Source organism: Pteronotus mesoamericanus, unplaced genomic scaffold (genome assembly GCF_021234165.1).
Source record: "Pteronotus mesoamericanus isolate MK-2021 breed Mesoamerican mustached bat unplaced genomic scaffold, CSHL_Meso_final contig_182, whole genome shotgun sequence".
In the NCBI taxonomy this organism is placed as follows: domain Eukaryota; kingdom Metazoa; phylum Chordata; class Mammalia; order Chiroptera; family Mormoopidae; genus Pteronotus; species Pteronotus mesoamericanus.
Genome location: NW_026555078.1, coordinates 18,862,248 through 18,885,046, shown reverse-complemented (window position 1 = coordinate 18,885,046; position 22,799 = coordinate 18,862,248). Strand labels below are relative to the sequence as shown.

At 56.6% G+C, this 22,799-nt stretch overlaps 1 protein-coding gene across 3 annotated transcripts in view; it reads left to right on the top strand.

The window, feature by feature from the left end:
• The first annotated feature begins 795 nt into the window (after positions 1-795).
• The window catches only part of PAPLN (papilin, proteoglycan like sulfated glycoprotein), a 41,176-nt gene continuing 19,172 nt past the window's right edge, over positions 796-22,799 (top strand). The window contains exons 1-18 of one of the 3 annotated variants that reach the window (XM_054567314.1): positions 796-844; positions 5,562-5,682; positions 6,550-6,610; positions 6,962-7,064; positions 8,921-9,051; positions 9,982-10,105; positions 10,591-10,671; positions 10,757-10,929; positions 11,081-11,204; positions 11,641-11,767; positions 12,739-12,946; positions 13,510-13,692; positions 14,031-14,172; positions 18,951-19,031; positions 19,194-19,449; positions 20,666-20,786; positions 21,110-21,248; positions 22,249-22,566. In XM_054567314.1, the coding sequence (XP_054423289.1) occupies positions 796-844; positions 5,562-5,682; positions 6,550-6,610; positions 6,962-7,064; positions 8,921-9,051; positions 9,982-10,105; positions 10,591-10,671; positions 10,757-10,929; positions 11,081-11,204; positions 11,641-11,767; positions 12,739-12,946; positions 13,510-13,692; positions 14,031-14,172; positions 18,951-19,031; positions 19,194-19,449; positions 20,666-20,786; positions 21,110-21,248; positions 22,249-22,566 (2,542 nt within the window). Of the gene's footprint in view, positions 845-5,561; positions 5,683-6,549; positions 6,611-6,961; positions 7,065-8,920; positions 9,052-9,981; positions 10,106-10,590; positions 10,672-10,756; positions 10,930-11,080; positions 11,205-11,640; positions 11,768-12,738; positions 12,947-13,509; positions 13,693-14,030; positions 14,173-18,950; positions 19,032-19,193; positions 19,450-20,665; positions 20,787-21,109; positions 21,249-22,200; positions 22,567-22,799 lie in introns of all 3 variants that reach the window. The other 2 variants (XM_054567313.1, XM_054567315.1) reach the window with 2 other exon arrangements.

Sequence of the window (22,799 nt, the reverse complement as noted above, 5' to 3'; positions counted from 1 at the left end):
CATTGCTTAGGTCATTCTCTAGCACAATGACATGCACACACATGCACACGTGCTGCACACACCGCGCAGAAGGAACACACACACCAGACTGCACGTAGACAAGCTGTACACAATGCACGTGCACACATTGCAACGCACACACCAAACTCCACAAGGCGCTCTGTAAGCAGACACACCGCATTGCTCACGTGCACACATTGTGCACACGCCCTGCACACACCCTGCTTAAGGAGCTTGCTGTGGAGCTTCCCCACTACAGAGAAATGCTGGCTTGGGTATAAAGTAGGATATAATTAACATTTTTAAAGCATTTAAGTTGAGTTTATAAAAAGTCTTTAGAGACTTTTCAAAAACCTATATCAACGAGTTTTTAGACAACTCGTGTAATGGCTCTTTTTTTTTTCTTCTTTCTTCCTTAAATCTCTAGCTGAGTTAAAACAGTGAATCTGATGGCTTCCATGCTGAACTCCCTGCCTTTCAGCAGGGAAGTATTTTTAATTGTCCTCTTTTCCTCCCCCTGAAACTGAAAGGAGTTACTCTGGGACGGTTACAAGCCCGTTGTAGACAGGCCTTTCCCCCTCCCTTGTGTGAGTGGCGCGGCCGCTGCTGGGAATCCTGGCCTTGCCTCCCGTCAGTCCGTCCGCGGTCCTCCGGGTCACCTGCCGTCACCCGCTGGGAGCGGGAAGGAGACGCCCCCGCCCGCTGCCCTCTAACCGCGGTCGGCGGCCGGGGCCCCGGTGGGGCGGTTCCTGGTCTGCCCCGCCCGCTCCAGCCCGGCCTCTCCCGCAAGCCGAGATGCAGCTGCTCCTGCTCGTGCCGCTGCTGCTGGCCCCGGCGCCCGGGTCCCCGGTGAGTGCAGCCCTGTCCGGCCCCGGACGACCCTCCTTGGGAGACGGTTGCCGGCTGGCGCCCCACCCCCTCCCCCCGCTGCGTTTCCCGGCGGTGGCTACAGTGTAAGAGAGTGCCAAGGTCCGGGAAGATGGGGCGGGAGGAGGCGAGCCCTCAGCCTGAGCTCCTTCAAAAAGAGGTGGGACCCTGAAGCCAGCTGACCAAGGCGCCCAGACCTGCTCCCCCGGCTGGGAGTGCAGTCTGCAACTGCAGGAATGGCAACTCCCCAGCCCCGCCCCCCACCTTCGGAAGGTGCTTGGGTGCACCTAATGCTGGGAACCCCCTCCCTGGAGTGGTCTTCCAAAGCGGAAGGAGGGGGGCAGTGCTGGCACCAGCCAAGGTGCAGAGTAGGTGGCCAGTTCTACCAGACTCCTGCCACCTGCCTGGGACCAAACTCCACCTTCTTGGCCCTTTGGGCCTAGGGGTTCGGGGTGCCAGCCATTTGGCGCACCCCTTAGTGTTGGCACCTGGAGCAGGGCTGTCAGCAGGACTTTGAGAGGATGGAAGTGTTTTGTATCTGTGCTCTCCAATGAGGTAGCCACTGTGTCCACGTGGCTGTTGAGCACGCAAACTGTGGCTGATGCAGCTGAAGAACTGAGTTGTTTTTTTTTTATTTAATTTGATTTAAATTAATTTAAATAGCCCCATGGTGCTAGTGGCAACCGCATGGCGAAAACTTAGAGTGGATGCAGAAAGCCAACTGGTGATCAGAGTAGCTGTTTTATTAACAGGAGCCTAAAGGACAGGGCTCCCTGAAGAATGTAAGTGGGTCATGAGGAGATAAGGGAATCTTTGAGATCCAGGGACCTACCCTTAGGGAGGGGAGGGTTTGCAGAGCTGGGCTGGGCCCTGGAGCTGCTCCTGCCAAGTTCCCCCGGCATTGCTGGGTGGAAGGCGCAGAGGCAGCCAGGAGAGTGCTCCACGGGGAGGACCCGCAGCCTCGCCCAGCCCTCCGTGATCTGGGCCTCCAGCCGGTTGGAGAGAAGGGGCGGAGAAACCGCTGCAGCCTTGGGCAGGAAAATGCCGCCGCAGTGGAAACTCAAGTTGAGGACGAGAAGGACCCCAAAGGGCAGGCAGAGGTGGGCATGAGTCGTGGGCAGCCACACTCCTCCAAAGCCCCACTGGTCCAGCACAGGCCACAGTCAGAGCAGCGATGGGCTAGAGCCTGCCTTCCTCATGTCCTCTCCGCCAGGTTGCCACAGGCAGCCCTGCCATCCCGTGGTCCTTGGCATGGCTTGCTCCTGATACCTGGGTGCACAAAGGCCACAGCTCAGTGGAAGGTGTCACGGCACCTGTGTCAAAACTGCAGGGCAAAACAGAGGCAGCCGCTAACAGCTGCGTGACCTTGAGCAATCACCTGGCCAGGTTCCTTTAATTTGGGGGTAATAATGCCCACCACAGGCTGCTGTGCAGATGAAATGAGTCAAGGTCCACAAAGCGCCCTGGGTCCTTTTAGGTGCTTTCTCCCTTAGAAATACCTGAGTAGCCTTCTACCTCCTCAGCAGTGGGTGAGCTCAGGTGAGGCTGGGCTTGCCTCTGAGAACTCTCCTGCCCCCTCCTCCACTGTCGGGGGAGGCTGTGGCCCAGGCTCACTGCTCAGCTGCCCTGGTTCTGGGTCTGGCTGGGGCAGATCTACCGCGGGATCCTCAAGCAGTTCTTAGGCTGTCCTAGTGCTGGCAGGGGTCAGCTTGAGCAGAGCAAGTGAGAATTGAGAAGGGAGAAAGCAGGGATGTGGCTCTGCCACCGAGTCCCCTTGCCGTCCAACCCCACCCCCAAGCAAATCAGGGGAGGCTTCCTGAGTCAATGGATCCCCAAGCCCCCTTGCCTCCCACAGCGCACACCCTCTCTCATTCCCCCCGCCCCCCGTCCGTCCGTGCAGCAGCAAAGGGGGCTGCTTTTCCCGTGGGAGTTGCAGGAGGCGTGGGTGGGGCGCTGAGAGCAGCAGGAGGCAGGTGAGGGCAGGCCAGGCTGAGGGCGGACTGGACCAGCTCATTCTGGCTTCGCACCGTCAGCTTGCGGTTCGGGTAATTACAGGGAAACAAGATGTGCCTGTGCTGTCCTGAGGCACACGCTTTCTTTCCTTGGGGAGACAGTGAGGAGTCGTGGACAGGGTGCGGCTCTAGGGTCTGACAGTCTAGGTCCCTCAGTCCTACCTGCTGGTGGCCGTGGGCCAGTGGCCGCCTGCCCCACAGGTGCTGCGGAGGGTGAGGTAAGGGGATGTTTGTAAGGCTTGGTATTTAGAAGGCCCTGTGTTCAGGCCACTCCTCCCCCACCCCATCCTGCGCCCACAAGGCTGGGTGGCAGGGGTGCCCCGTGTTGCCTCGTCCATACCAGTAGGCCCACCCCTGCCCGGTGGGGGAAGGTGGGTTGTTGGGGAGGCTCAGTGCCTCTGTTTTAGGAGCAAGACTGACTTCCCGACAGGCCTTGGTCAGAGGGTAGTTAGTAACCAGGCCAAGGCCGGCAGGACGCGAGGGCAGCCGTCGCTGTGGGCAGCTTCCAGAATTCTTAGCCTGTGATGAGGAGGCTGTGTATGTAGGGGGTGGGTGGATACTGCTTGTCCAGGGAAGTCACCTTCCACTCTCAACACTCAACATCTTCCCCTTTAAAACAGGAACTTGATCAAGTAAACTGCATTTTAAATTCTATTAAGAGAACACTTTGATATTCTGGTTCACTGGTTTTTCAAATGCTTGGCTGTTTGTTCCAGTTAGAACCTGAAGGACGAGTAATTTGAAGAGTGAGAGCTAAGACCGTGGGCCTGGCTGGCCCTTCCTTCTTGGTTTTGTGAGTGGTTTGTTGGGCTGCAGGGCTCTGGCTCCATTAGAAGGCAAGGATAAGCAAGTGCCCGTCGCCAGGGATGTTAGAGCTGAGCTGTGGCCAATACGCGGGTGCACAGACTCACCTGAGACCCTGAGACGGTGCTGGGGGCTCACAGCGGGAGGAGGAGCTTGCTTTCCCACATCAGGGCTTGAGTGCTTTCTCTGGAAACTGGGAGTGATTTTTTTTTTTCTTAGAGATTCTTATGTGGTGATGCCTTAAAATAAAGTCCCCTTCCAGCAAACAGGACATACTCCCAGTACACCTCTACCTTCTGGCAAAATAGTGGGGTCAAGTCTAACGCCTGGCCAGCTCCGTAGGGCCCCCTGGGTCTCCCTGGGCTCTGTCGGTCAGGTAGGTGGAGGCAGAGGCCTGGGGGAAGCTGACCTGCTGTTGTGTCCACTCGTTCCTGTGCAGCTCCCTCTCTCTGCCTCAGCTTTCTTACCTATGTCCTGGGGTGATACTACCTGCCCACAGGCTGCTGTGCAGATGAAATGAGTCAAGTTTCATAAAGCATCCTGGAGCCTAGTAGGCACTTTCTCCCTTAGAAACACCTGAGTAGCCTTCGCCACCTCAACAGTGTGTGAGCCCCGATGTCAGGTTGTTCTGAGGAGTAAATGGAAGGACGTGTGTAGCATGTGGACGTCTGATTGTCAGATCTTTCTGGTGGGAAACTATATCTATTAGAATCATATTCCTGTTACAGAGCCCCAAATAACAGTCCTTCAACAAGAGAGAGGTGATCCCTCACCCACTTGAATACCCAGAGGCCAGAAGTCCGGGGTTGTTTGGTCTCACAAAGTCCTCTCAGCTCTAGGATCCTTCTGTCTCTGCTTTACCGTTTGAAGTTTCTATTCCTAAATTACCTCTCAGTGCAGGAGGCTGCTCCAACTCCAGCTATCACATCTGCTTTCCAACCGACAGGGAGGAGTACAGTAGAAAGAAGAAAAAGGACAAACGCACAAGCCAGCTATCTCTTAGGGGGATTACAGGGAGCTGCTGTCCAGCACTTACGTCTCATTGATGAGAAGTTCCTGATATGGCCACGGTCAGCTGCAGGAAGTCTGGGAAATGCATTTTTGGCAGGGGCAGCCTGGTATCCAGCTAGGAGCCAAGGGTTCTCTCACATGGGAGAAGGGGGAGACGTTGGGGGAGCCCTGGGGGTCTGCCCCAGACTGGCAGGATGAAACCACAACCTCTTTCCCCCTCCCCCGACCCCTCCTAGGTTTAGATTAACTAATTTTAATAGGTCAGAACTACAGAAACTCCCAGAAGTGAGGTCACCACACAGGGCAGAAGCAGGTGCGACAAGGCTTGGTGTGGCTTTTCTAGTCTAGGTGCTGGGGAAGCAGGGTGCTGCTTGCGGGCGACATCGCCTGCACAGGAGGGGCCCTGCCTACCTGAGAACGGCCCTGTGCTTCCTGCCATTTTATATGCCCCTCCTGGAAAAACCTGGTCTGCCGACCCAGGGGCCCCCACGCAAGGCAATACGTGCGGACGTCTTGACTGTCACACCAGACTCGGCACGGGCCAGTGGACGGCATCGTCAGGGGGGTAATTCTCTGCCCTCTGCTTGGTGGCATCTCCACTGTGCCCGACAAAGAGCAGGAGCTGCTGGTGGTGGCCACTGGGACGGATACGAAGACCTGCTCTCAGGTCCTTACGGTGAAAGCTGGCTAATTCTGTAGAGTATGTTTGGGGTGTCCGGGAGAGGCAGAGTCCTGAAGAGAGAGAGCGCCCAGACCCCCCCCCCCAGTGGGCGGGGAAGTGCTGTTTTTAGGCAGGGGCCGGGGTGAGCCTCCGAGTGCTCCTGTGGGGGCTCCCGGGCCGGCTCAGGTTCCTGACCCTGCCTTCTCCTCCGGCTCCCAAGGTGAGGCAGCAGAGCGACACCTGGGGTCCCTGGGGTGACTGGAGCCCCTGCAGCCGGACCTGCGGAGGGGGCATCAGCTTCCAGGAACGTCCCTGCTACTCGCAGAGGTAGGGGAGCTAGCACGGGCCAGCTTGTTACCGAAGGGCAGGGGTGCGGGATGCGCTGGGTCCTGCGCCGGCTCACGGTCAGCCCTGGGTCCTACGGGCAAGATCCACCATGCAATAGATTTGTCCTGGGAGCTGCTGGGATGGAGCATTTGAAGTCAAGTCATTTCCCACCTACTTACGCTTCAATTCCATAATCAACTGCATTTCGGCGGAGCCGAGCCTTGCCTGCGTCATCCACCCCGCGGCTCTGGCTCCTGATGCAGTGTGGGCCGATGGTAGGGACAGAAGATCCCTGCTGCATAGTGATCTTCAGCAATGCTGCCCTGTGCCGTTTCTCCCGCAAGTGACTGAGGACTTACTGTGCGTCCTGCGCTCTGATAGGTGCTATAGAGGGGGGGTGCAAAAGAACGGGCTATGACTCCTTGCCTGTCAGTGAGTTTAAATCGCTGTTCCTGAGAACGTTGTGGGAAGAGAAAGGTGAATTACTACTCTAAGCACCTTGTCATTTACTGCTTGGTTGGCAGGATTACCTTACCAGGTGAGGATATGCTGTATCTTATTTTATCTCCAAGAGCAGAATTTGAGGCTTCTTTGGAAATTTGCCTTCAGAGGCAGAGGGGTCCCAGGTTATATGCTCCAGGACTGCTAGGCTTCTGAGTCTCCTCGCAAATACAAGCATGGCTCCCAGCACACCTACCTAAGGGCATTTGTGTCTGAGGGCACCCCCCCCCCCCCCCCCCCCCCCCCCGCCACACACATTGGCCTGCTGCCTCTCTCGCCCACAGAGCCTGGGGGGCCTGGGGGAGAGCCCGGGGTGCTGGGAAGTTGGCTTATGGGGTTGGGGCTTCCTGGTGCTCTTGCTCGCAGGAGAGATGGGGGCTCCAGCTGCGTGGGTCCTGCTCGCAGACACCGCTCTTGCCACATCGAGGTAAAGCCCATGCGGGGAGTGGAGACCAGCTTCCTGGACTCCCTCCCTGGCTGACATCCCAGGGTGCCTGCCTGTCAATGCACAGCCAGGGCTCTGGGAAGTCCCCAAGTCCCTTCCTTACCCTCACAGAAAGGGCAGAAGTGGCAACGTCGACAGCCTTCCCTCCAGCAGCCAGCCCAGAGCCTCCGACCCCCCTCCCCTGCCCCTGGCTCCTGGAGGGGAGCGCTGGGGGCCATTCTGCCCCGCTGCAGCAGGGGGTGGGGCAAAGGACCCATCTTCCCTGGGACCAATGGGGTGGGCAGACCCCGGGGTGGCCCCACTTCCCCCTTCCTTGCCCCTCCACCCCCACAGAGCTGCCCCGACGGTGCCCGCGACTTCCGGGCAGAGCAGTGCTCCGAGTTTGACAGCCAGGAGTTCCAGGGCCGGAGGTACAAGTGGCTGCCCTACTACGGGGGTGAGTGCAGACGGCCTCGGCACAGGTGCACCTGCTGTTCCCCACTGCGTGTCCCTGTGCTGGTCCCCATCTTTCTGGGATCTCTTACACATCAATTCACGTTTTTTGCTACCATACTTCAAACACTTTGTCAATTATGTTTTAAAAGTTAACAATGGCCTGTACCCCCAGCACGTGCCCCTCACAGCCCAGCACTGGTGGTCATCTTGAGGTCTTTCCGTCCTTTCCCCACTCTGTGTATGCTTTCTTTTAAAAAGATATTTAAAACCTTGTTGACTTTTTTTTTATAGAGAGGGGAGGAGGGGGGGGGAGAGAGAGAGAGAGGGGAACACTGGTTTGTTGTTCCACCTATTTATGCGTTCTTGGGTTGATTTGCAGATGTGCCCGGACCAGGGATCAAACCCGCGTCCTTTGCTGTACAGAGACAGCGCTCTAACCAACTGAGCTGCCTGTACCTGGGCTCCCCTCTGCGTGCATTTTCAGACAAAGCCATGGCTCTGGCTCCGCCATTTTGAGCCCCGCTTTTGGCTCAATTTCAAAGCATTCCTGGTGCCTCAGGGTAGCCGAGAGGGGCGCCGTGCTGAGCTGGGCAGGGGCCCACGGGCCCAGGGTCTCCAGGCTGGAGGGCTGGCTCCGGGGAACTTAGGGGAGGGTGTACGTGGGTGGTTAATTTTTAGAGCAAAACAGTTTGAGGAAAAAAACCCCACTAACGTATATGTAATTACAACATTTCAAATGAGTCAGAAGATACTGTAGGATAATTCTTCTGAGTATGCGTTTTCACGGCTCACTGCAAATGACTCCTGGAGACTCTATGGTGCTCTGGAGTCCAAGCTACATTTATATCCCGTGTGTGCTTTGGGGTGGGCGGAGGGGGTCTTGGTTAGAGGGAGTATTCCCAGTGGGGACCATGGCCATTTGCTGCTCCTCCAGAAATCTGAGGTAAGCTTATATTGAAAATAATTTAAATCTGCCCATATTATAGAAGCATGGGAATGCAGAGAAAAGGGTAAAAAAGGTTGTGGAGGGACACCTTCCTTATTGTGAAGGCAATGACAATCCTCTCAGCATCTTTAGGCTGTTTAAACAATGTATTTATACTATTTAGATAAATATAAAAATTAAAAGAATAAAAAAATGACCTTAAGCCCACCTCTTTCATAGAACCGTTGCTAGCTTTCCTTCTGGCCCTTTTCACAATATTTTCTCTGTGGGTACATATTTGTTACAAGCATCATCCCACATTACTGTATAGTCTTAAATAAATGTTTTTAAAAATTATTATGTAGAGGGGGAGAAAGAAAGAGAGGGAGAGAAACATCAATGTGAGAGAAAAATATCTGTTGGTCGCCTTCTTGCATGTGCCCTGACGGGGGACCGAACCCACAACCCAGGCATGTGCCCTGACCAGGAATCGAACTCATGACCCTTTGGTCTGCTGGACTATGTCCAACCAACTGAGCCAGGGCTAGTCTTCATAATTTTTAATAGCTTTGTTAACATGCATAACATTCTATTGATAGATCATTTACTTAGAGTCACTGATTGTTAACTCTTGGGTTATTGTAGATAATGCTGAGATAGACCTCTTTGAGTATCAGCTTTTTCCTTATTCTGGGATTTCCCTTGGACTTGAGCCTCAGAGATGATGCAGCAGTTTTGTGGAAACATCCCTCCCCTTGGGATGGGGGTGGGACTCTAAACCACTTGGAGGGGGCGCTGCTGCAAGGGCCTTCTCTCTATCCCCTCCCCACCCCCGCCTCGTTTGTGTGCTTCCGGCCCTGGCCCCACTCTGCCGAGGCTAGGGTGGCCCTTGCACGTCACTAGGACCTCAGCTTTCCCCTCTGCCTCCCCAGCCCCGAACAAGTGTCAGCTGACCTGCATCCCCAAGGGGGAGAACTTCTACTACAAGCACAGGGAAGCCGTGGTAGATGGGACACCCTGCGAGCCTGGCAAACGGGATGTCTGTGTGGATGGCATCTGCCGGGTGAGTGTCACCCCCCCCCCCCCCCCCCCCCCCCGTTGGTGTCTCCCTGCCCTGCACTGGCAAGGCCAGTGGCCCTCATGAGCTTGATGTCTTCTCAAGACCAGCTTCTAAGCTGCCTTTCGTCACAGATGCCCTGGGGCCCTCTTACCTTTGCCCTTTGAAAACTTTGGCCCCACAATAAGAGCAACCCTCTGGATGGCAAGTTACAGAATCCAGCTAAGCTGACTTTTCAAAAAGCCAGCAAGGGCGGGCGGATGGGCTGGCTGCGGGTGCCAGTGATGCTGCTGGGAACCTCTCTCCTTGCCTTTGGGCTTTCCTCTCCCGTGGCTCGGCATTAGGGTTAGGCAGGCTCTTCCCTACTGGCAGCTCCAGGTTTCAGCTGTCCCAGCCTGGCAACTCCCCATAAAGGGTGCCTCATTCCTAGGAGTTTCAGTGAGCTGGGTTGCCTCTGATTTGTCTTAACTTGGGGCTCCCCTCAACCACTCCCTTTGAGCAAGGCTTACAACCCACCAATCTGCCCAAACCCACTGTTGGGAGCTCTGCCCAAACTCTGTGTGGGGGAAATGGTCCCCAAAGGAAAACAAGGTGCCATTGCCAGAGAAGGGATGATGGGTGCTGAGCAGGCAGAAGAAGTGAGCTGTCAGCCACAGGCCGGATCCAAGGTTTACTCAGCCCGTGATATTTCTAGGCTTTGTAGTTCATCTGAGAGTTTTTAAAAATTGTTGCAAATCTCCAAAAATTTTTTTCCAATGTATTGATTGAAACAAAATCCACATATATATGGCCCCACACACTTCAAACACATGTTGTTCAAGGGTCAACTGTAGTTACTGCTCCTCCCTGACCGGGCCAGGCAACCAGGGTTCGAGTCCTCGTGTGTCCGTGACTCCCTCTGGTCTCTCCCATCTTTCCTTCATCTCTGCCTGGCAGGTTGTCGGCTGTGACCACAGCCTAGATTCGTCAAAGCAGGAGGACACGTGTCTGCAGTGCGGGGGCGATGGCACGACCTGCTACCCTGTCACCGGCACCTTTGATGCCAATGACCTCCGCAGAGGTGGGGGGCCCCCAGAGGTCCACAGACAGTTGAGACAAGGGTCTGTTGCCTGTCCCTTCCTTGCCTGTTGCCTGCTCTGGCTGAGTCACTGTCATTGCACCGAGAGGGTCTGATCTGGTGCTCAGGTCGTGCCTAAAAGGCCTGAGGTCATGGCTCAGGCTGGAGGCCAAGGCCTGTCCCAGGAGCCTGTGGGTGATGACCTCTGCCTACTCATCCAGTGTAACCTCACTCTGCTGCCACTTAAATGCCCCTTCTTGTCCCTTCCGCATCTGTCCCCTCCCCAGTCTCTCTGGGTGCCGGGGCCTGCCCGCGCCCTGCCCGCGGCCCTGGCCTTGTTTCCTCTTCAGGAACACTCTTCCCCAAGCAGCCCAGCCCGCTGTCTCCCACTTGGCCGTCTCTGACCCTGTCCTGCTGCTAGACACTTGGTGTCCTCAGGCCAACTCCTCCCTGTGGCCTGAGTGATCCCAGTCTCTCCGCCTCCTCAGGCTACAACCAGATCCTCATAGTTCCCGTCGGGGCTACCAGCATCCGCATCGAGGAGGTAGCCCCCAGCAGGAATTTCCTGGGTGAGGACAGTTCGGGTGCAGGGGCGTGGGGGGCTGTGGCGGGCTGCCGGCCGGCGGCGCTGACGGGGCGGGGCACCCTGCACAGCGGTGAAGAGCATCCGTGGTGAGTACTACCTCAACGGGCACTGGACAATCGAGGCTGCCAGCGCCCTGCCCGCGGCCAGCACCATCCTGCACTACGAGCGGGGCGCCGAGGGGGACCTGGCACCGGAGCGACTCCACGCCCGCGGCCCCACCTCGGAGCCCCTGGTCATCGAGGTGAGTGGGGCCGGCAGCAGAGACTTCTGGGGTCAGGGGGGGCCTCCAGCCGGCAGGAGGGCTGTGGGGATGGGGTGGGGGTGGGGAAAGAGCTGTTAGTGACCGGCTGCAACCGGGACCCCCTCCGCTCCCGCCCCCGCCATCCGCGCAGCTCATCAGCCAGGAGTCCAACCCCGGGGTGCGCTATGAGTACCACCTGCCCCTGAGCACCGCTCGTCGGGGCTTCAGCTGGAGCCACGGCTCCTGGAGCGACTGCAGCGCTGAGTGCGGCGGAGGTGAGGGCTGCGGCCCAGGCAGGGGCGGTCCTGTCCCCGAGGTGCTCCAGCCCTGGGGGCGGAAGAGGGAGGAGGTGGACAAGTACATGAGACATCTGCATGTCATGGGGTCACCTTGGGGAGCCCAGGGGATGGGGGCCTTTTTAAAGGGCCCCTGCCTACGCCAGAAGAACCAGAGAGGGCTCCCCGAGGCGTCACCTTTGCAGCAGAGGTGGAGCCTGGAGTCGATGACCAGCTGTCAGAGCTGGGCTTGGTCGCTCACAGAGAAAACTCGGAGCCTCAGTTCCCTCCTCTGTAAACTGAAGATGATCATGGCATCTACCCCAGAGGGTCACTGGGGGCTTAATCATGATGACCAGCATGGTGCCTGGCCCAGTTAGAAGCCGTTTGGTGAATGTTGACTCACCGGCTGCCCACTGCGGCCTGGCCCCTGCAGGTCACCAGTCCCGCGCAGTGTTCTGCACCATCGACGGTGAGGTCTACCCTGAGCACATGTGCCAGCACCAGCCACGGCCGGCCGACCGCCGCCCCTGCAGCCTGCACCCCTGCCCACAGACGAAGCGGTGAGGCCCTTGCCAGTCCCCTCCCCCTGTGGCCGGGCCCAAGCACTTGGGTGGGAGGGACTGGGGTGCTGAGGCCGCTCTAGGTGTTGAACAAAGAGATTGGGTGTCCCAGGGGCCTCCACAGCCGTGGCTGGAGCAGGAGTGGAGGCAGCTGTCAGTTGGGGAGGCTGTGGCGGAGCCTGAGCTTGAGGCCCAGGGCTGTTCTGTCCACCCTCGTGTGAACACACAGTGCCCAGAACGTCCAGGCGGCTGGCAGGAAGGCAGGGGAAGGTACTGGAGGCCCCGTCTGTCTGAGCCGGCAGGGGCTTGGCTCAGCAGATGCCCAGGAGTGGGCCAGGGATGGGGCCAAAGACGCCTGCAATGCCTTTGTTCATGCGCAAAGGACCTCTTACCTGCACCAGCCCAGAGCGTGGCATCTTGCTGGGGCCCAGCATGTGTGGGGGAACAGGTAATCCGCAGGCCGCAGGCCACTTGCAGGGCTGGTACAGCCCTTCCGCCCTCGAGGCTGCCTCTCGCGATGGTGGCGGGCTCGGCTTTGCATGTGGTGGGGGCTGCACTTTCCTCCGGTCCTTGCGCCCCAGGGCCTCCAGGCCACTCCACTCATTGGTGAGCACAGCCCCTCTGGGAGACACCCCCAACTAAGGTCACACGCTGAGGGAATGGAGTCTGGCTGGGGTGACAGGGGACCTGTGAGAAGCAGAACAGGAGATGTGGGTGAGGACAGGAGAGTTGAGGGGGAGGCAGCCGGGCTCCATGTTGCAGGGGCCAGCAGTGGGGGAGGTGGTGTGGAGGCCGGCTATGGGCCTCTGTGCGGAGCTCTTTGCCACGCAGCTGCACAGGCCTGGCGGCCAGAGGACGGGCCGGGCTGGGCGTCCCCAGTCCACTCCCATGTGTGAGAGCTGGTGCCACCTCGGGTATGGGCTTTGGCCCCTACGGCTGGGCCAGCCTGACCTTTCCCTGCTCCCTGCCAGCTGGAAGACAGGGCCCTGGACGCCCTGCTCGGCCTCCTGCGGAGGTGGCTCCCAGTCCCGCTCTGTCTACTGCACCTGGTCCGATGGGGCTGGCGTCCAGGAGGCCGTCGAGGAGGCCCAGTGTGCAGGCCTGCCTGGGAAACCGCCGACCACGCAGGCCTGCAACCTGCAGCGCTGTGCAGCCTGGAGCGAGGAGCCCTGGGGAGAGGTGAGGCTGGGCTGGGCAGGGGTGGGCAGGAATCAGAAAGTGGGTCTTGGGCCCAGGGCAGAGCTGAGAGGTTTGTTCTTTGCTATGGAAACAGATCCTGGGAGGTAAAGTGAGCTGCTGTGTAGGCCTGGATGGGACAAGGAGCAGGCGCTTGGACTCCTGCTCCAGTGCTCTTCCTCCTTGAGGGTTGCAGGCCAGGTGGAAAGGTCAGGAAGAAGTCACCTTTGCCGTGACAGGAAGCAGCAGCTGCACACGTTGTTTGGGGGCAAGGGAGGGGCTCACACCATCTGAGGCTGTTGGTCACAGCTTCTGACACCTGCATACATGTGTCCAAGTTGCAAAGGAGGGAAGGTGGCAAATGCACTTCAGCCTGGTGGCAGCCTCCATGGTTCAGGCTGTGTGACCTCAGGGGAGTGACTTGGCCTCTCTGGGCCCAGGAGCTGGACACGGGCAGCAGGGTGTTGCACACCCTCCCTGCTGGGCCGGCGGGCCTCCAGCTGTCCGACCCAACGTGGCTCCTTCTGGCTGAGGACAAGCTTCTGCTGACGGCCTGGTCCTTGCAGTGTTCTGTCAGCTGCGGTGCCGGGGTCCGGAGGAGGAATGTCACTTGCCGGGGTGACGAGGGGTCTCTGCTCCATGCCACAGCATGCTCCTTGGAGGACCAGCCACCTCTCACTGAACCCTGTGTGCGTGATGACTGTCCCCCACTCAGTGACCAGGCCTGGCATGTAGGCGCCTGGAGTCTAGTGAGTACTTGCCCTCCCAATACCTGCTGCTCAATCCTGGTCCCTTGGGGTCTGGCAGGGAGCTGCACACATGCCCACCTTGGGTCTGGTGTGCATTATCAGGCACCTTTACCCTCCCATCCTCCATCCCCTATCCCTCCATCCCCTCATCCCCTCATCCCCCCATCCCCCCATCCTTGTGGGTACTCTCCTTCCCACCTGCATGCTCAGGGGCTCGCTCCCTGCAGGTATCTGCTCCCTGTGCGCAGTGCTGGCTCCCTGTGCGCAGTGCCCGCGCCCTGTGCACAGTGCCCGCGCCCTGTGCATGGTGTTCTCTCTTCTCACCCCATGGGTCCTAGTGCTCCAAGAGCTGCAGCTCAGGCACTCGCAGACGGCAGGTCATCTGTGCCATTGGGCCGCCCAGCCACTGCAGGAGCCTGCAGCTGTGGAAGCCGGCAGACGTGGAGCCCTGTAACACGCAGCCCTGCCACCTTCCTCCCGGTAAGACAAAGGGGTGGAGTCTGGCCAGACCCATCTTACAAGCGAGCCTGCCAGCATGGGCTGCCTCTGGGCCTTCGCACTGGTCAGCCACCTGGAAATCTCCCCTCCCGTGTCTCCCTGCCACCATGAAGTAGGGCTCTGTGCAGCCTCACTAGCCAGCCCTATTTTCCCCCCCAGAGATAGCATCCCTTAGCAACCCCCCACCCTTAGCTCACTATAACTGCTGTCACTCTTAGATTAGTTTCCTTGTGCTGCAGTGGTATATGGCTTGTAAGGCCTATTAGTTATAAAATTCTTGAGGGCCAGGCCTCCGACTTCCTTATTCCTGCTTGTACTTCCTCACGGGACATTGCTAGCATGTGATAGGAACTCAGTGTTTGTCAAACCACTGATTGGGTGCAGAGTGGGAAGGGGATCCAGGAAAGACTGTCCTTACACCCTGCTTCTGCCTCTGTCTTCCCCCCCCCACCATCCCCACCGGGAGAGAGGGCGTCCCAGGTGTGAGGCGCTGCATGGGGAAGTGCGCAGAGGCCAGCACTTGCTTAGTGAGAGGATGTGACGTTGAGGAAAGGCTTGGGTTGGGCGGGGTGCAGGGGCGGCCTTCTCGTATAGTGATGGGGCCCTGGGAGCCGTGACGGGGAGCTGTAGGATTCCGATGGCGGCACCTGGCAGGGTGGCCAAGAACCGGTGGCCTGGAGTCAGCAGCCAACCTGGGTTGGGTGCAAATCTCCACGGCATTGCCGACCAACTGCCCTGGGCAACTGCCTCTCCTCTGATTCCCAGATGCCCATCAGTACCATGGGGTTAGTTAGTAAGAGTTTCCAGGCTTGTGGTGAGCTCCTTGGCACGATGTGCATACACACTGCTCGAGAAGCAAGCGCCGGCGGTGGTGGCGGGAGGCTGGGTGGGGCCCTGAACCAGGCTCCTGGGCGCCTCAACCCGGTCCTGGGGATGCGTGAGCAGGGGGGCCTTCAAGCTCCTGAGTCCAGCTCCCTAGAGCCACTCCGTGCCCTAGGGCCCTGGACACCTTCCTGGAAGAGGTGTCCCTGAGCCTGGCCCTGAGAGGCATTCACAGGGGTTCTAGAAGGGAAGGAAGGGGAGAGACAATTTCAAGCCAGGCTGAGTTGTTAAAGAAATAACCTCCACAATGTCTTTCATAATTATAAAAAAAATGTATGCTCATTGTGGAAAATCTGGAGAAATTAGAAAAATAGTGTATATAGAGAAACTTAAATAGCCTTAAAAGGCCATCTATCAGTGGTTTAGCCTACTTCCTTGAGATGTATGTGTGGTTCTGTATCGGTTTTTCCCCTGTAATGCCATTTGGTATGTGACACTTTCCAGTCTCATGATTTCTAGGAGCTTAGTAGAAGTATGAGATGGTGAGAATAAGAATTCCGTGGTTTCTGGTGGTTCGGGTACCGCAGCAGCTAATGCTGTAGTGCAGACTGGTGGGTGCCCAGGAGGGGGAGCCCCGGGTCAGAGGAGGAGGCCGAGCTGAGGGACGGTGTGCGAGCGGACGCCAGGGTGCACGGGGCAACCGGCGCTTCCTCCTCTTTTTAGACTCTAGAGCTGCGCTTGCCAATAGAAATAGAACTCCAGCCACAGAGGTCATTTAAAATTGTCTGAGAGCCACATGAAAAAAGGAAAAAAAAAGTGAATTTGTACTTAATATGTTTTATTTAACCCAATACAATATTTTAAACATGGAATTGATATAAAAATTACAGATGGACCACGGCCGGGTGGTTTAGTTGGTTGGAGCATCGTCCCATGCACCAAAAAGGTTGTGGGTTTGATTCCTGCTCAGGGCACATATCTGGGTTGTGGGTTTGATCTTCAGTTGGGGCGCATGCTGGAGGCAACTGTTTGTTTGATGTTTCTTTATTACATCCATGCCTTTTCTCTCTCCTATCTCTCTAAAATCAATAAAATATATCCTCAGAGGAATAGGATATTTTGCATTCTTTTTACACAAGATTTTTTAGAAAATTACGTATCATAATCCAATATATAATTTACACTTGTATTCACATGCTAACATCCCACTGGCATATGGGATCAATATTTAGGTTTCAAAAATGTACAGTTGACAGAGTAGAATCACGACCCAAGTTGTTCCAAATGTACTCTGAGGTGTTTTTGTATAAATGAATCAAGCATCAGTATTTAAATTTGAAATCAAGTTAATCCTAATTAAAGAATTTAAAACTCAATCTCTCAATCACTCTGGCCACATGTCAAGTGCTCAAAGCCACGCCCGCGGCGCAGGGTGTGGGGCGGTGACCCGAGGTCCGGCCAGCCTGTGCTCTGAGGGCCGGCGCGGTGCTCCGGGCTCCCGGTTGACTGTCTCGCAGGGCCCAGGGGGGCCGTGGACAGTGTTGAAGCCAGGGGGTGACACTGTGAAAGCTATTTGGGAGGGCAAACTGGGCACCTGCCTGAGGGTCAGACTGAAGGGGAGACACTTGGGGAGCAGGCGTCCGGTCGGGGGAAAGGCTGCAGAAATGCAAGTGCCAGAAAGAGCAAGAGAAATGGAGGGACAGGGGCGGGGCCCGCAGAGCCTGCTGCCCAGAGGGCGTGTGGGCGGGGGGCCCGGACCCTAAGAGAAGCCAAAGGCAGGAGGGGCCTGGCAGAAATGTGCCTCTCATGGGGAGGTGACAGAGGGACAGCAGGCAGAGATTCCCAGGCTGGGCCTGAGAGGGTGGGTCGGAGGTGACAGAACTGGGGAGAGGATTTGGGTCTAGAGAGAGGTTTTGGCCTGGGTGGGATAGGCAATCAAATGAAATCAAAGATTTTACTGCATGTCTACTGAAGGCTTTCAACCCTAACTTGTTATTTTTTAAATATTCCCTGGGGACTGGCAAGAGATAGCCATATGGGAATGGAATTTTCCCTTATTTTTAAATAATTTTATTCCATCCTGTGGTAATGTACTTACTGCAGAAAAGTTGAAAACCACTGACAAACAGAAGGAAGGGATCCCCCAACCCACCCAGCACACACTCAACCGGGTCACTCAGAAACTTCCGCTGTGAGCATTTGGGGTACATTCCATGTCTTATTTTAGTCATCGTTTAAAAACATGCCTCTTGCCTAAGTTTTCTTTACTTGGCCTTTTGCATTTTTCTCCAATATTTTATGATGAAAAATACTTTAATAACTTGTGATTAGATATCATAGACCATAAAATTCACCCATACATTCTAATGGTGTAATTCATGATGTTTAGTAAATTTACCTAGCTGGACAACAAGATGATGAAAACTTTTAACTATAGAAAAGTTGAAGAACTGTATAGTAAGTAGCCATGTACCCACTTTCTAAATTCAACAATTATTTTTTTATATTTGTTTTTTCATTATTCTCTTTCTACCCTCTCATCGATCCAGTTACTTTTAATATGGAATCTTTTTATTGAGGTAAAATTCATATAACATATGGTTAAACATTTTAAAGATTTTTATTTATTTTTAGACAAGGGAAAGAAGGGAGAAACAGAGGGAGAGAAACATCAATGTGTGGCTGCCTCTCACACGCTCCCTACTGGGGACCTGGCCTGCAATCCAGGCATGTGCCCTGACTGGGAATTGAACCAGCAACCCTTTGGTTCACAGGCCGGCACTCAATCCACTGAGCCACACCAGCCAGGACTTTTTCCCACTTAAACATTTTAAGGTGTCCACCGTGGTGGTATTCGGTGGATTCACGATGCTGTACAACCACCAGCTGCCCCCCAGCTTCGGAAATTTTCATCACCCCTGATAGTACCTTGCATCCACTGAGTAGCTCCTTCCCCAGTAACCTGATCAGCTTCCTGTCTTTATGATTTGCCTATTTTGGATTTTATCATAGAAAGGGTCAGTAGACCTTTTGTGACTGGCTTCCTTCGCTTAGCAGAATGTTTCTGAGGTCTGCCAAGTTGTAGCCTGCGTCAGCACGCCGTTCCTCTTTATGTCTGAATGACGTTACATGGAAGTGCCGCTCTTTCTTCCTCATTCACCTGCTGAGGGGCGTTTGGCTTGGTTCCACCTTGTGGCTGTATTGAACAGTGCTGCTGTCAACATTCCTGCACCAGTCTCTATGTGGACATAGGTTTTCATTTCTCTCGGGAGTGTATCTAGAGGCATGGTATTACCGTACAGGTATTCCAACGTTTAACTTTTTGAGGAATTGCCAGACCGTTTCCACAGTGACCGCCTTTTGCCGTCCCCCCAGCAACGTATCACAGGTCCAGTTTGTCCACTCACCTCTTCACCAGCAATCGCTTTTCAGGTTTTTTGATTAGAGCCATTCTAGTGGCTGCAAAGTGGTATCTCATTATGGCTTTGTGTAGCATTCCCTTAATGACCAGTGATGTTGAACATCTCATGGGCTCGTTTTGCCTATTTGTGTACCTTCTTTGGAAAAATTCCTTGTTCAAGTTCTTGGCTCATTTTTAATTGGATTATTCTTTCATCAATCCAATTTTTAAAAATTGTGTATCACTTTTTGTTTTTTGTAGTTGGGATCAAACATAGATGCTAATTTTACATCTCGCTTTCCTTTTTGCTGAATGTGTAATATTGGCGTTTTCTATGTAACTAAAGACTTTTACAACATGGGAAGGGCGTCTTACGAAATCACAGGTGCCGCTCCTGTCATGCTCGCTTCCTGGACTCCCCAGGCCCTGCCTGAGGAGGGGGGTGGGAGCAGATGTCGGCCAGGGCTGGCCGCAGTTCAAGTCTACCTCTCTCCTCTGTCCTTCTGCACCCCACCGTGGCTGCCCTGGCTCCCCGCAGAAGTCCCCAGCATGCAGGATGTGCACACCAGCCTCAGGGCCCCCTGGATGTCTTTGGGCCCTCGTGAGGCCCCTGCCTCAGGTGAGGTGCTCAGTGGAAGCCCCCCAACCCACAGCCCTGGAGATGGAGGTTGTGGGTTGGGGCGGGGCATGGAGGGAAATGGGCCTGATGTGGACACAGGTGAAGTGAGGAACCAGGAGGACACATCATGCCTCGTGTGTCTTGCTTCCCTCTTCTTCCTAGATTCCAGAGACCAGCGGTGGACGCCCCGGGAGCAACCCTCGGCTCGGGGTAACCCCAGAGGAGACCAGGGCCCCCGCCTGCCGGCTCCTGGCCCAGCCTCTTCTCTGCAGCAGTCCCCAGACCAGCAGCCCCTGTGGTCTGGCTCGGGGTCCCAGGACTGCAGACGCAGCCCCCACGGGTGCTGCCCCGATGGCCACACGGCATCTCTTGGGCCGCAGTGGCAGGGCTGCCCCGGGGCCTCCTGTCAGCAGAGCAGGTAGGTGCCTCTTCCTCCACACCGGGCCAGAGGGGACAGGGGTCTGGCAGGCAGGGCAGCCTCTCTGCTCAGAGAGGAGGTGGGGTGGGTTTGCGGAGCTCAGGAATGGGACCGCAGAGGTGTTGTCTCCAGCTGCTCTGACTGCTTCCTCATGTGCCCAGTGCGGGTGAAAAGGCTGCTTCCTCCGCAGAGTTGTAGCCCGTGGAGTTGTAGACCACGGAGTTATAGTCCAAGGCTCTGGGGAGGCAGGCAGGGTGGGGGCATCTGGGTTCAGTCCTCAGTCCAGATGGGCTCCCACTCCCTCAGGCTAGGGTACAAAGGGACCAGACTTTGGGGCCAGTGGCCTGGGGGTGATTCCCAGCTCAGGCACTTACTTGCTAGTGTGACTTGCAAGTGTGCTGGGTGACTTGGGCACATTACTTAACCTCTCTGATCTTGGCTTCCTCTGCTGAGAATTGGGAACAGTGACAGCCACTGGCTGGAGTGACTGTGAGGATGAACCCAATCCCACGGTACCTAGCACGTAGAAGGCGCTCTGATCCGTCTCCTTTACACCCTCCTTCCCAAGTCCTGGCTGTGGGGATGAAACAAGTGCTGGGTTCCTGACGCTCTTTCTGCCCCTCCCCCATCTGCTGCTGCTTCATAAAAACTCCCCGGGAACCCGACAACCAGGCAGGCTCAGATTAATTCCCCTTCCTCGGCTTTGTGCTGGGAAGTGAGTTGAGGATTTACCAATTGTTTTTTTAAGACTATTTATTTATTTACTTACTTATTTTAAAGATTTTAACTTTTTTTAGAGAGAAGGGAAAGGAGGGAGAAAGAGAGGGAAGAAATATCAATGTGTGGTTGCCTCTGGCGCGCCCCCTACTGGGGACCTGGCCTGCAACCCAGGCATGTGCCCTGACCAGGAATTGAACCAGTGACGTTTTAGTTAGCAGGACAACACCCAACCCTCTGAGCCACATCAGCCAGGGAGAGGATTTGCCCATTATTAAGGCTGCCACTCTGCTTATTGTATTACAGTTGCCCTCCTTGCTGGCCCCTAGGTGGCTGGTAGATGCAGAGTCTGGACGTGCAAGATGGTGCACCTTGCATGCAGGTCACATGGTCTCCCACTAGGACCCTCCCCTGGTCAGCCCCCAGCGCAGGGAGCCTTGGAGTGGGGGTCCTTGAAGGGACTGGGTGGTCAGAGGAGGGCTGTGTGATGCCTGTCTAGGTACGGGTGTTGCCCTGACGGGGTGTCTGTGGCCGAGGGGCCCCATCAAGCTGGCTGTGCGAGGTCTTACGGCAGCGACAACAGCGGGAGCAGGCCGGGGTCGAGAGCTGTGGCCTCCACAGTAAGTGTCCCTTTCTTGTAACGGGACAGCAGTCCAGCCCCAGACCCTGCTCTGTGCCACTGTGCAGCTTTGGCCTTGGAGGAAGGAGGTCCCTGAAGCCTGCTGGCCTGGGTTGTCCTCTTGAGGACACAAAGTTTCAGAGGTGGCCTGGGGCTGTGGGTTTCCTCTGACACTCTCCTGGCCTCTGGTTTCCCCCTTGGGCTGGGGCTCTGCACCTGGGCTCCCCGTTCTGTCTCTCCCTCCCCCTGCCGCCCCCTCCCAGGCAGCCTAGAGTCCCAGGCAAGAGTCAGACCTATTGCCCACTGCCTCCTCAGGCCCCCAAGGCCCGCCAGGCCCACCAGGACCAGGCCCAGCAGAGTGAGCCCAGTGAGTGCCGGGGCTCCCAATTTGGCTGTTGCTATGACAACGTGGCCTCTGCAGCAGGCCCTCTAGGGGAAGGCTGCGTGGGCCAACCCAGCTATGGTGAGTGGGTGCCCTTCCTCATCCTGGTGGTAGACTCTGGTCTCAGGTGCCCCCTGCCCCCACTCAAAGCCAAAGACCTTCCTAGGCTCAGATGTTCATGCATTTCTTCCACAAGTATGTATGGGTCACCTTCTAGGTGCCAGGCCTGAAAACAAATCAGATGTTTCCGAAAGTTTGCCCGCAAGGCCACCTGGCTGCTGTGAGGGTTGGGAAGAGTTGTAGGCGGGGATCCCACAGAGCAGGAAGGCCCGTCCTCCTTCGTAGGGGCTCAGACCCCTTCAGAAGCAGACGGTGAAGGGTGGTCAGTGCTGGGATGGATGGGGCGGCCCCACCCTGCCTGGGATGAGTTCTGGAGGAAGGTTTGAGGCTGGAGCATGGGATGTGTGGGCGGAGATTCTGGGGACCAATGAGAGGACGTTGAAAACCAGACTCATGGTGTTCAGGGTCTGCAGGAGGCTTTAAGCAGGGGCCAGCCATGGTCACATCCAAATGTGGCAAGGTGGAGCAGGCTGTGCTGGGGAGGAGGCTGCCAGAAAGCGCAGGTGGGGCTTAGGGGATGTTCAGAGGTTGGTGAAGGGTCCCAGGAACAGGGTGGGCCCCTCGCTGGGCATCTTTACAGGCCCCTGGGAGCTCAGGGCTGGGTCGTTACCCTGCTGAGAACGCCAAGGGGAAGCCCACGGGTTGCTCTGGTATGCACCCCAGTGATCTGGTCAGGGAGGGGAAGGGGCGTGTGGGAGCCAGTCCGGGGGCTTAGAGCCCTGACCTTCTAGAGGCCTCTAACTCTGTGGGTGGAGGTGGACGGGCTGATTTCGCAGGCTGCAGTGGTCCCCGGGGCAGGCCAGGGGCCCCCGCAGAGTTGTAGGCATGCCTCACTAACGGGGCAGGGCTGCTGTCTCTTGAGGGGGGTGGGGGACTTGGCCTCCTGGGTGATGCGCATCCTCCCTGCCCTCAGCGTACCCCGTGCGGTGCCTGCTGCCCAACGCCCTCGGATCCTGCACAGACTGGACCACCCGCTGGTACTTCATCGCCTTTGTGGGCCGCTGTAACCGCTTCTGGTACGGCGGCTGCCACGGCAACGCCAATAACTTTGCCTCGGAGGCTGAATGTATGAGCAGCTGCCGGGGGTCTCAACATGAACCTCGCCAACCCTGGCTTGGGACTGCTGGCCAGAGCACCCACAGAGATGGCAGTGGCAGAAGTCATGGAAGCCAGCAGGAGGCCTTAGAACGGCCAAGGGGCCAGGATCGGGGGCTCGTTGACACTGGACTGGGCGGAGAGGCGGGGCGGCCAGCACCACCCTCCCACGGCTCCTCCTACAGGTGAGCCTCACCTTCCCCAGGTAGGAGAGGGACGCAGGCCAGGATCTGAGCCTATTGGAGCTAAAACCCTGAGGGCAGCCAGTCCTCTCTCCTGTCCCTTACCTCAAATCCTCTAAACAGCCCTGCCTGGAGGCCCGGTTACCTGGGGAAGCTCAGGCTGCAGAGGCCAGGCCGCTGGTACCTGGATTCTCCAGCCCGTCTTGCCAGTGCACCCCAGGGCCTGTCTAGTTGG